The 13,021-nt window shown below is 37.9% G+C and overlaps 1 protein-coding gene across 7 annotated transcripts in view; it reads right to left on the bottom strand.

The window, feature by feature from the left end:
* Positions 1 to 13,021, bottom strand: part of THSD7A (thrombospondin type 1 domain containing 7A) — a 272,353-nt gene that overhangs the window by 44,041 nt on the left and 215,291 nt on the right. For all 7 annotated transcript variants that reach the window (XM_085050811.1, XM_085050815.1, XM_085050816.1 and 4 more), the window contains 2 exons: positions 12,081 to 12,184; positions 1,329 to 1,523 (listed from right to left, as the gene is read on the bottom strand). In XM_085050811.1, the coding sequence (XP_084906937.1) occupies positions 1,329 to 1,523; positions 12,081 to 12,184 (299 nt within the window). The remainder of the gene's footprint in view (positions 1 to 1,328; positions 1,524 to 12,080; positions 12,185 to 13,021) is intronic.

The raw sequence follows: 13,021 nt of genomic DNA on the forward strand, positions 1-13,021 counted from the left end.
AGGGGTAACTTAAATGAGGACAGGAAGTATCACAAAGTGTTAATAATGTGGTAGAAGAATATGTACTTTCTTGCTCTGTTTTTAAAATAAGGAAAAATACTGTTAGTCAGTTTTGTTCATTTTTTTCCTTGGGGAAGCAAACCTGACATAAAGTTTACTGGAATTATTAGATAGTCACAGTGAGGCTTCTTGAAGATCATGAATTATTCATTGTCCACTGGTCTTCTGATTTACAGGAGGATGGAGACAGGGACAGGGTTTGGATCCTATCACAGTCTTTCTGAGGCTGCTAATGGGCACCCCTCCTTAGCTAGCTTCCCTCCACCACAGACAATACAGACTAATTGGCAAAGAGCACTGTGACAGAGGCCAAGCTTCACTCTTGAGGTTTCAACTATAATTTAGAAGCAGAGCGTGGGTTTTTTTTCTCTTCACTTCATGCAGAAGAAAAAAACAATTTAAAAACAAACAAACAAAAAGCCCAAAGAAAACAACTGATTAAAAAGAAATTGAATAAAAAATGTTTCAAAGTGGAACAGTATCCATTATGTAGAACTAGGACAAGTCTGCGGCAAGGGCATCACTGGAAAATCTTTTTGTTCTGCAAAGTAAAACCTAAAGAAGCTTCTTGGGACACAAAACAAGAGCACTATTACTTGTCTCAAGAAATAAGGTAGAAAATTAAGCAGTATATTGCCTCATGTGGTCTGTTCTGCTGGATGTAGACAATGGAAGAATGCCGAAAGACAGAACTTGGAGAGAAAACATTCATCCAGAGAAAGGACTGGCTTAATCACAAATTCAAGACTGCAGCTAAGTTCAAAAGAGGTATACCAAAGCTTAAGGCTGAAAAGGGTGATCTATAGAAAAATGCTGAAAAGCACTCAGCTGCCATAGTAATTCTAAATGCACCAAAAAGCACCATCAGAGAGAGAAGCCTGCTTTAGCCAAGACCAGATGTGGGAAGAGGAAGGCAAGTGAGTTAACATCTGATCCTGTTAAGGTGTGATGACTGTTGACTTGTCTGTCAAAAAACCAAAAACAAACAAAAAACCCAACTATGTGCACTATAGTCAGAAAAAATTTGTCATTCTATGTTCTCCCATCTTGTCTCTAGCCACTTACCCACATCAAGAGTCTCTGACATATGGTACGAGTTTTTACTCCTGGGTGTTGTTCCACCAACAGTATACAGAGCATGACACTGGATCTGCTTTCTGCCACTAAGACAAGCACTTGTCTTAAGGGAACCTCAGAAGTCCTCAGGTTTTAAACAAAACAGTATCAATATTTAATAAAAGATGCATTATTTTGCTTGTTACTCTTACCAACAAGAGTACGTTTTCTTGTCCTGACTCCTCCACAGTCCCCATTACAGGGAGAAAATTTTGACCAGCTGGTAAACTGACAGTCATCTTGGCAGGGGATCTGGCACATCTGTGTTAAGGGTGGTAATGGCCCAGAGTATTTAAGGCACTCACTGATGTCAGCTTGTCCTCCATCTTGTCTGCGACAAGTAATTGCTGGAAGCAAAAAGAGATGAAGTCTAATTCAGCAATTTTTTATGAATGTCTCTATTCAGTTAAGTAAAGTCTACAATATTCTACCAGGAAAACACATGAAAGCCCAGAATACCTATACAACGACTTAATTATTGCCACCAGTTTTACCTTGAATGAATATATTTGACATTTCTCAATTTTTAAATAATTTAACAGGACTTACCAGGAAAAGAAAAATTACAGACAACTGGAAATATTATAAAGGTTGAACCATGTTATTCACACCTGTTATACCACTTTACACATTACCATTTTTCCTACTGAAACAGCCTGCATCTCAGACATTAAAAAACTTGTAACACCATGTTAAGTAACTTAATTGTATACTTTATAGAGTTTTGGTAGAAGAGTGAGTTTTAGAAGAATGCATTGACATAAAATTTAGAAGTATATTTAGAAGTATATTTGAGTTCTGGATACAACTAACCCTTTAAAACAGTATTGCTGCCTGATGTTCTTCAGCAATTTTTCATCTTGAAAATACAGAGTCTTTCCCAGGGAAGGATCATCAGCCAATAGGGGTATAACTTTATAGAACAGGATAACCATGTCCTGAATAAAAGCTTCTAAATCAAGACGAAAAACATGTTGCTGAAGATAACATCAGATCACACAAAAGTAAGGAGTTGGAACATAACAATTTACATAGAATAGGGAGGGCTGTTTAATTAATATAGTCTTTAACAATCACAGAATGGTTAATATTAAGGGACCACTGGAGGTCATCTGGACTAACCTCCCTTCTCAAACAGGGCCCCTAATGCACACTGAACAGAACTGTGCCCAGAAGGCTTTTGAATACCTCCAAGGAAGGAGGCTGCACAACCTCTCTGGGCAATCTGTTCCAGTGCTCAGGCATCCTCACAGTAAAAAAAGTCCTTCCTCAAGTTCAGGTGGAACTTTCTGTGCTTTAGATTCCACCTGTTGTCTCTTGTTGTATTGCTTGGCACCACCAAGAAGAGCCTGGCTCTGTCATCTTGATATCCTGCCTTCAAATACTTACAGACATTGATATGATCTCCTCTCAGTCTTCTGAAGGCTGAACAGGCCCAGCTCCCTCAGCCTTTCCTCACAAGAGAGGTGCTCCAGTCCCTAAATCATCTTTATCACCCTCAGCTGGATCTGCTCCAGGAGTTGCAAGTATCTCTTATTCTGAGGAGCCCAGAACTGGACTCCAGGGGCAGCCTCACCAGGGCTGAGCAGAAGGTCAGAATCACATTCCTCAACCTGCCAGCAATGCTCTTTCTAATGCACCCCAGGATACCACTGGCATTTTGGCCACTGGGACACTCTGCTGCCTCATGGACAGCTCATTGTCCACCAGGACCACCTGGTCCTTCTCCACTGAACTGCTTCCCAGCAGGTCAGCCCCCAGCCTGTGCTGGTGCCTGGGGTTATTCCTCCCCAGGAGCAGGACCCTGCACTTGCCCTTGTGCAGGTTCTTCTCTGCCCATCTCTCCAAACTGTCTGGATCCTTCTGAAGGGCTGCACAACCACCTGGGGTATCAACCCCTCATCCCAGTTATGTATCACCAGCAAACTTGCTGAGGAGGCACTCTACCCCTTTGTCAAAGTCAACAATGCTCTATAATTTTTTCTCAAGTATATTTTTTAAAGCATTGTTGCTTATCTAGTCTGTCCTGGGCTCAGTAAACCTAACTTTGGTTCCTTCCCCTAAGACTTATTATGCAGTAAAAAGATAGGAGAGTTCTAGGTGTTTGTTCACACAACAGAATTATATTTATGCTTCTTGGCATCTGACAGCACACAGTAGATGCAGTAGCTCAAGACTGTAATTTGGGTCATCTATTGTTGCAGTAGCATTGCATCCAAATATTCTGCATACATATGAATAAATATAGCCTTTTAAATTACACTCCACAATTTAAGCATAGCTCTTTGATTGTGCTGACAATAATTGCTTTATTAGCTTGAATTTAAAAAAAATCAAGTTAAACTGTTGGAGAAAAGGGAGGTTTGAATGCAACATTTCAAAATAAAACAGAATACTGCCTGTGATGGGCAAGTGCCCATCTCTTCTCTCTAGTGACCATTGAGAGGATGTGAGGGGGGTGAAGCTGTGTCAGGGTGGTAAGTTTAGATATTAGGAAAGGGTTCTTCACCCATCTGGGAACTAAAACAGGCTCCCCAGGGAAGTGGTCACAGCACCAGCCTGACAGAGCTCAAGAAGCATGGACAGCACTCTCAGGCACATGGTGTGATTCTTGGGACTGTCCTGTGCAGGGCCAGGAATTGCACTTCAATGATCCTTGTTGGTCCCTTCCAACTCAGGATATTCTATGATTCTACAAGTATTTCCTCCTGGAGTGAAAAAGGAAACATAGTTAAGGAAACCTTTTTTTTGTTTTTAGATCACTTTAAGGTAATTGTAATGGTCTAGTGACCTAGGATTTCTTAAAAAAGATTTTTAGTCTGACAGTTCTAAACTAAATTTCTGCCTCATGATGACTGTAAGAAGCTGAACTTGACCTGTATGTTCCATTTCTAGTTCGTGTGCCTACTAAAACATACACAAAAATCCCAAGAGAATTGTTTGTGCCACACGTCTGTGGCAAAACACTGAAAGGGAGGGGGTCTGTGCTTTTACTGAGATACTAAGCAAACAACTTCCCTGATCCTTGACTGCCCTTTGGAGCAGGGCTGCCAGCACTGTTTGTAATAGGCTCAGTACTGCATTAAGTTGTGCTTACTGGGGGACTGACCAGCTGCACACTGTCTAATACAATTATTCTGTCAAATCCTATTATTATTAGTGTAGTTTATATGAGGAAATACTTTTTTCCAGATATAATTACAATAATTCAGTGAGAAAAATCAAATATTTAAAAATTGAAAATCCATACTGTCAGATTTCTAAGATTACACCAATGTTTTGGAGAAACAGAAGTCAAACCTCTATCTTCCAATAGAAGCCTAGGCTACAGCTTTGGATTCTTGTGAGACATTCTTCTCTGCTTATAGCACACAGAAATTTCCCTAAGGTAAAAACATAGTTCAGACTAGTTCTACCATGTGGAAATTCACAGAGGTCAAACCTAAATCCTCTCTCGAGTTTGACCTTGCTATGCGCACACATCAGCAAAACTAATTGCATTATCTTCACTGCATTCTCAGGAAGGCACAGTCCACCATTTTTAGTAACGAAAACTATACCTAGCCAAGGGCTAAAAGACAGCCCACTAATTAGCCACTACCCTTTAATAACTTTCTTCAAAAATTTAATACTCATTTTACATACTGCCTCTCCATCTAGTCATTTGATAGGACAATAAACATTGTCCACCAAAGAACATTCTTTCTTTCTAGCTAAATTGAATTTTTCTAAAGCCAATATTCATTCCCTCATCTTGCCTAGTTATTAAACATTACTCCACGTGCAGATATGCACTTTGTCATAAATTTTTTCAGACTCATATTAATGCATCTAATTTACATCAGACCTGGGCAGACCCAGGTGAAAAGCTCTCCTGAGGATTAACACTTTGGATTTTTCCAGATTAACTGTCAATTGTACTGTAGAAATCAAAGCAGAAAAACTCTTCATTCTCAAGACCTAAATATTTCACCTTAATAACAACACAAATTAGAGGACAGCTTGGCATACTAAATCAATTCCTGAATCTTAATTTTCACAGTGTCTGTCCATAACTATTCACGCTTCTTCTAGTTGACAAGACGTGGATGATTCACTCTATATTCCATTTCCCTACTGTTATTTTCCAAGTTCAAGTATCAATGTGAAAGGTTTCTACTCCTTATGACTGTTGAAAAGTGGGTATCTTTCCATTATTTGAAGCAGGGATTTTGACAACTGTACACATTCCATAAATACACTCTTTTGGCCAGCTAACTGTCTTGACATCTTAAATGCTCTCACTGTTAGAGGAGTTACTTTTTCCAGTCCCAAACAAATCTGGGCAAAATAATTCCCTGCCTCTTTGATCAAACCTATGGTTCTTTAATTATATTCTGTAGAAGTTGCTGAGATCAATGATTAATTCACTATACAGAGAAGTGTCTTCAACTACTATAAAGCTACACAGTACAAGGCTAATTATTTTACTTACACAACCACATTATATTTATTACAGACATTAGCTGTTAGTGGAAAGAACACAGTTCCTCCGTTAGTGAATTAAACACAGCAACTATTGAGTGAAAACATAAACCAAGAGTACATCTAGCAGAAAAATCAAATTTAATATGGAAACCATTCACTTACAAAGTTTTTCTGTATTTAACAACTATTACCTCCCAGAGGAAAGGTGTGAAATAAATAGCAGTCTAAATTTTATAGACAAGGGACTTTGATGTAATTAAAACTTTATCAGATAGCATTGTTTCCACCAAGTCCCCACGGGAGACTACAGGCTAATATAATTCTTGTTGGCATAAGGAAACACTGAGACTGTATTTTAGCAAGTCATGTCATGTGAGCTCATATAAAAACCTTTCCAGTGCTACCACCATTAACATACTTCACTGACATTTCACTGAGATGTGAGATTCAGTGACTCCTATACCTAAAAATCAGTTTAGAAATGAAGGTGCTCCATGGCTTTTCCTTTACAACACATTTGTGATACCATTTTTTTTAATTGTTAAGTATTTTTACCCACAAAAATATTCCTTTTCAATTCTAGAAAACAAGAATTATTTCAGCACACTAATTTTTCTTACACCTTCTATCCATGTTGTCTAAGCTATGATTTCATCTATGTTTATTTCTTTCTTTGTGGGACACAGCACACTAGACACTGTCTAACAAAATGTTCCCACCACAAAGTATCTTAAGAAAGAGCACATGCCCAAAGTATTGCGAAAATACAAACCAGAGTGCTCTTTATGTTCCAAAGACAATAACAATGTATTTCTGCCAAATAAAGTTTTCTGGACATTGTGGCTCTTGTTTTTGCAAATAAAAAATTAACTGCTCATGTAAACACTGCTTTTGAGCACTTGTCCAAATTCTTGCGTCTCCTGAAGGTGATGACTGTACTTTGCAGTGACTAAAACACAAACCAGGCAACAGAGCACTCTTATCTGTTAAGTCTCAAAGACATCAAAATGGTAGTTTATAGCTCCATGAAGAGCAGTACTCCACAATTTTGACCTCTCTTGTGCTTTCAATAAGGGCATGAAAGACCACCACAGCAAAGTCCCCTGCCTCCAAAAGCAATGCCTGGAGAGGGAGAATGCTGTCTCTGTTTAGCTGCGGAGTGAGAAAAGGGCTTTTGACCACTCTTCTGCCTTTGAGCCTCCCCAGGGTTTAAACAAGCCTGCAAGGCCTCTCTGTGTGCTCATGGCCATCCTGGGAAGCTTCCTGTTCCTCTGTCTTTCAAATAACTACACACTCCCTGAGAATGAAGAATAGCGAGAGGTCTTTAATAAAGGCCATTTCCCAGTGACATCAAGTACAGCTATTCAGGTATTTTCTCTGACAGCCCAGTTACCTTAACTTCTGTTTAGATTTACAAATAACCTTCCTCTTGCTTTTACAGAAGATGCTGACAGATTTCACAATTTTCATCCCATTCCTCCTACAAAACTGTGAGGAAGATTCGTGGTGGCAAGGACTGCAGGCTGTGCATTCTTCTGCAAATCCCTTTTTGGTCACTGGGATAGCCCTTACCATGTGCATCCATCCATACACATCACGATGTGATTAGGCTATTGCAGTTTGGGTACTCGAGCTTCTCATCTGCTACATGTCCTCTTCACTACCATTAGGATGCAATCCAACAAACTGCCTAAATTTGCAGGAGATACTGGTGAAACAAGTTTTAGTAACTTTCTTAGGTTTTCCTATACAATTCAAAAGGGATTTGAGCTGTATTTCCAAGTTCCTTCGTAAGTCACTGAGGCTGAGATTTACTAACACAGATTTAAGCCATAACATAACACATACCTCCCTAAGTTTTTCACAGTTTCAAACTTCATTTTTCTATCTCATTGAGCAGACTACTATTCTGAAGTTAGATCAATGTGCTAATAAATGTTGGCCTTAAAAATACAAAGTGATATATCTTAGCAGACTCCAGCTGGAGCAGATTCTTCTCACCATTAGAGTGATAGCCCACATTCCCATCAAATGTTAGTAGCTTGGGTTTATTAAGCATTTATTCTCTTTTTCTAGTTCTTGGCTGGTGTTTGTTTTATTTTTATTTTCTTGGGGGCAAGGTGGGGTGTATTTTTTATTTGCCACCGCTGTGCCTCTCTCTCCTGGATTTCAGATAACTCATCAATAGATTTGATCAAATTAATCCTGTTAGTTGAGAAACAGTTTATGAAAATAAACACAACATAAATGTTGTTGCAATAAAATATATTTTTTCTCTGTATTTCCTTTTCTTGATGGGTAGGGTCAAATGGGGGTTTCAAACTCCTTGCTGATGCACCCATATAATCCCCTCTTGAGGGTTTTGAACAAAATACAGAAGTCTTAAGTTGCTTCACTTCTGTCATATATTCCTGCTCTGCTTACCCACTGTTAAAAGGCATTTTATCAGTGATACAAATTCAGATTTTAATTAATCATAGAAATTCAACACTACTGCAATGACCATCAGCCTTCCTCAAAAGAAGTTCATGACTACAGCAATGAATTTGCTGCTCTGCATTGAACGCTACTTTACTGTACTTACAACTGGGTATAAATATTTGCCCATTATTTGCATGAAGAGCTAACAAACATGATTTTAAAAACACTTCTAAAGAAAATATTTTTTTAAAATAAAAATCAGAAACCACTAAGCCCTTTTATTCTCTTTCCTCTGCATTGACCCAAGTTATAGTTTTACGACATTCATCTAAACTGACATGATTTGTACCAAAACCTTCATTATACAAGACAGATAGAAACAAAGCTGTCTTTTACAATGAATCACAATTCTAAACTTTATGATTCACCGAAGTATCTCTTCTTCCAAAAATGACCAAATGTGATAAAAAAGCTGAAGAATGGAAGTGTAAATAGTAAAGCTGTGACTTAAAGCAAGGCATGTATGTGCTCTAGTTACTCACAGACTCTTAAGATCAGACACCTAACCAGTGCTTTTTAATAATTTCTAACTTCTAGTTTTTTATTTAGATTTAATTATCTTTCTAACTAAAATATTAACAGTAGCAGACTATTTTGTTCAAAGTAAACTGCTAATGAATGCATGGTCAGATGTGCCTTTTCCCTGGTGTAGTCCTATTCTTTCTCATTTAACACATTTGCTGATAATCTGTGTTAGTGCTTGTGCATGGGCAATCAGATCAGAAACAGGACAAGCACTTAGCAATGGTAACATCCCCTTGCACTGAAAAAGAGGAACCCAGAACTGTTTCCATATAAAAGATTACAATCACTTGCTCTACTGACAACACAAAACAAAAGGACAATGCATTGGAAACCAAAGGATAGAGATTACTACTATAAGATTATTGTTTTACTTTGTCATCAAAAGAAAGTTAGCCCAAATAGATGGATGAATCTGTGATTTCCGCATTCATGAGCACCAGAAACTTGAAAGAGAACTCTTTCTCAACTGAAAAAGAAATGCTGGTATGGCAACCGTTTTCACAGTATGGTCAACATTTGTACATAAATCACCAACAATCAGCTAAATGTACTGTTCAAAATATCTGTATTACAGTAGCAATCATAAATGCAGTATCAGAATGTTATACCAAATGCATTTCATATTTCAGTTAGCATTTCCTGACTTTGGGGTGGTTAAAAGGACTTGCACAGTAGTAGCTCAGCCTTTTCTGTATCTGCACCACAAAATAGCCATTAAATAAATCATTTATATACAGAATTATTTTATGACATATTATTATGCAAAGTTTTCCACAGCCCATAGAAATTTTATTTAGGAGTAGCCAAGTATGCAGGAGGGATCCAAGAATTAACTGGGAAAGGAGATAAAACCTCTTACAGAGTCTTCCTTCAGGAACTGGTGAAATCTTTCTAATACTGTTCAGGGCAGAGTTCAGTCAGGCAGATGTTTGCTTTCAGGTCAACCTCCCTTCAGTGAGCACCTTGCATGAAATCAGTTCTTGTTCAGGGGACCAAAGAAAATAATGTGTATCACTAAAAATTCACACATAGCTATTTTGATGGTGGAAAAAGGTAAGAGGTGATATGTTGATGCCCCGAAAACTGTGTAAGAGACAACTTATATTATCAAATAAAACACACTATTCATGTTCAGAATGCAATTTTCTGAGGTGTGAAGTAAATAAAAATTTAGCTGATAATCTCTAGAATTAGAGAAGTGTCTTTTCCAAAGTGAAATTTACTTTTGTGTGAAAATTCAACTTGTACTTCCAAGTCATATTCATTGTAAAGGCAAAATATTTCACTTGTCTCAATCTAAGGAAAAGCTGTGCTACTTTGTTTAACTCCTACAGATTATCAGTTACATTACTGAGTAAAAAAATATAACAAATGTTCAACACATTAAGAGGTATTACAACACTGAGACATGATACATAATACAGCTCAGTTTGAAACATACATTTTATGTAAATTTACATCACATAAATGGGAAAAAAATACTGGGCAAACATCCCTCTGTCTCCAATGCCTTTAACTTTCACCACTGCAATAGCCTAAACAATATTTAGATTAATATTTAGATATCTGGACTGAGGCACAAATAAACTTTTGTTGACCCACTTGAACAACTTGCTCTATGAATCCTACAATGGAATTTATACATGGGATAGACCTGACAAAAAGCAGGAGTAAACAAAAATCTTTCTTTCTAACAGTTTAGCTCAGAAACATTCACAGAATTCTATCAAAAACACAGGCTTTCTTCAGGCTTAGCTGCTCCAGGGGTTCCTAATTAAGGATTACTCATCCTACCACTTGACCACATTACACTAGAGAGCTACTTCCATTATATCTGCTTGTGGGAACAAGATTACTGCTTGAATACATAATCTTTCACAAGATCGAACTCTGTGCAGTACCAAGGGGAAATTCTGCCAGTCTCTTTTATCAGATTTGAAAACTACATGCCCATTAATTTCAAAATCATGTATTACTCCATATATGTGTGCCCTGTACATGATTGGAATTACATTAAAAAAAAAAAGAAACTCTCAGGACACAAAAGAATAATAAAATCCAATCTGCATGCACTACTATTAGCTATCTTTCTTTATTAACTGACTTTGGGGCAAAGTCAAGAGATTTAGGTACTACCATGCAAACACAGAAGACAACACTTTGTACTATCTGAATTCCTACCATCAAAGACAGAAATCTTATTTTCTCAGTGTGTAATCTCAATGTATCCTCCAGAGCTGCTAGAAATAGATTCCATTCTGGTAGACCTTTGAAATAATTACCACAGCCAGAAGTCTTTTGTATTAGCAGGCAATGCCTTCAGGTTTCATTTTGTGGTAAGCTCTAAATTGATCTCCTGTAACACTTTCTAAATAAGTGGTAGGAGCCACTAGCTTAAGATTTACTCCATAACTTTTTAAGTATACCATGACCTCCTTTAATACTGCAGGGAAGTTAATGACCTGAACATTTTGCTTCTGCAGTTAGCAGTGTCCTTCCCCAGGAATGGCACAATCTGCTGAGCCAATAGTGCTTTAACAAATAGAAGTCTGCACTCAGAAACAACAAAGGAGAAAAACCTTCCTGGAATTCAAGGTTGACCAGTGGTTCAAAACAATTCAATTACTGCAACACAGTAAATAGGAACTGCAATTATTTTAATATTGAATATATTCAATACACCTAAAAAGCCCTTATTCTGCCTACATTTAACAGAGTCATGTATGCACAATTCTGTTCAAGCTGCAAAATTCTCTATCAAGACAGGTGACGGAAAAGCTGCATTTGGATGCAAAAATTACTTGCTATTAAATAGAAATAGTGCAACAATGTCTGGATCATTGGGCTCAAAGGGTCAGTGGTTTAGAAGTCCAACCAGGAGCTAGTTAAGATTGTTTCACCCGAGTGGTTGATTCCAGGCACAGTTCTGTTTAGCCTCTTTAAAAGCCTGTACAGAAAGCATCCTCAGCAAGTTTGAGGACAATGGCAGTTTGAGCAGTCAGTACCTACCTGGAAGGGCTGCCATTCAAAGGACGTTGACAACCTGGAGAAATGGGCTGCCAATGAACTTTAGCAGTGTAAACGCAAAGTCATTCATCTCTCATGCTCCCACTGCTCTCTGTAACTACCTTAATTTGAGGGCATGGGGAAGAAACAGCCAAACCATTCTCAGAGATATACAGTGAGAGAGTAAGGAGTCACACACAGAAATCAGGCAGCAAGGGCCAGAGAGGCTGTAGGATCTCCGTGCTGGCAGAGACTCCAAGCATACTGAGACATGGCCCTGAGCATTTTCAGTATTTTCCTTTGCTGATGCACATAAAGATAGATGAAATTGATGTTAGGTCACAAGGACTAAAATGTAAGGCATTTCCCACACTTGTGCATCTATGGATTTCTGAGAAATAAATGACAGAAACAAAGTTTCTAACCTCTTGCTTGTAGCCCAGGTCCACAAGTCTCATGTGCTCCCGGACTGTCCTGGCGCACATACCATGGCACCAGCTGGCACCTGCGCCACTTGTGGGTCTTCCACCTGAAATGAGAGGGGAAGCAATCCATCCAAACCTTGTAGCCATCAAACCTGAGGCAGCACAAGTGCTAGACAGTGTTACAAACCACCATAAGCTGTTGCACATTTTTACTAACTGATCACAGGCAATTCACAAAAAAACCAGTAACAGTACCATAAACTTATTCCTATTCTGTTAACTTTTTCATCTTTTAGGATGAGGCCACTAAGAACACATGGAAGAAAGGAGGAAGCAAAGGTGGAAAGAGAAAGCAAACCATATATATTTTCAAGGATTTTGAAGCACATATTATATTATATTATATTATATTATATTATATTAATGAAGTTATATCAACAGTGCCAAACAAATACAAAGTGATATATTAAGATAAAGTACTAACACAGTTATACAAAATATGAGAAAGAAAATTTAAAAAAGAAGAGTGTACAGAAAAATAAAATTTGATTAATTGAATATCCCATTAACAGGAGAACTCCTTTGCTATAAATTTATATCTGAGCATGCTTAGAGCATTTTACAAGTCAACGAAATGAAACTAAAATTTGAAAAGTGGATTTAATGAAGGGACACTAACATCTCAAAACCAACATGGACCAATTAAGTAAAGATAAATTTTAAATAGTGGCACACTCTAATAAACCTCCCCTCTTTCCCACTTTCTTTTCTTCCTTTCTTTTTTCCACCTATATCAGTGAAGCAAAAATGTATTGAAGTTTCCCAAATACATTCCAGAGATAAGACTCCAGGGCTGATTTCTGATTCATGCAATATTGGGATTGTCACTGGTCAGTAAATATTGTCACTATAGTGCTAGTTCCTTTCCCCAGGTCTTTTCT

Source organism: Lichenostomus cassidix, chromosome 2, assembly GCF_008360975.1.
Source record: "Lichenostomus cassidix isolate B80296 chromosome 2, HeHo_3.0, whole genome shotgun sequence".
Classification (NCBI taxonomy): Eukaryota; Metazoa; Chordata; class Aves; order Passeriformes; family Meliphagidae; genus Lichenostomus; species Lichenostomus cassidix.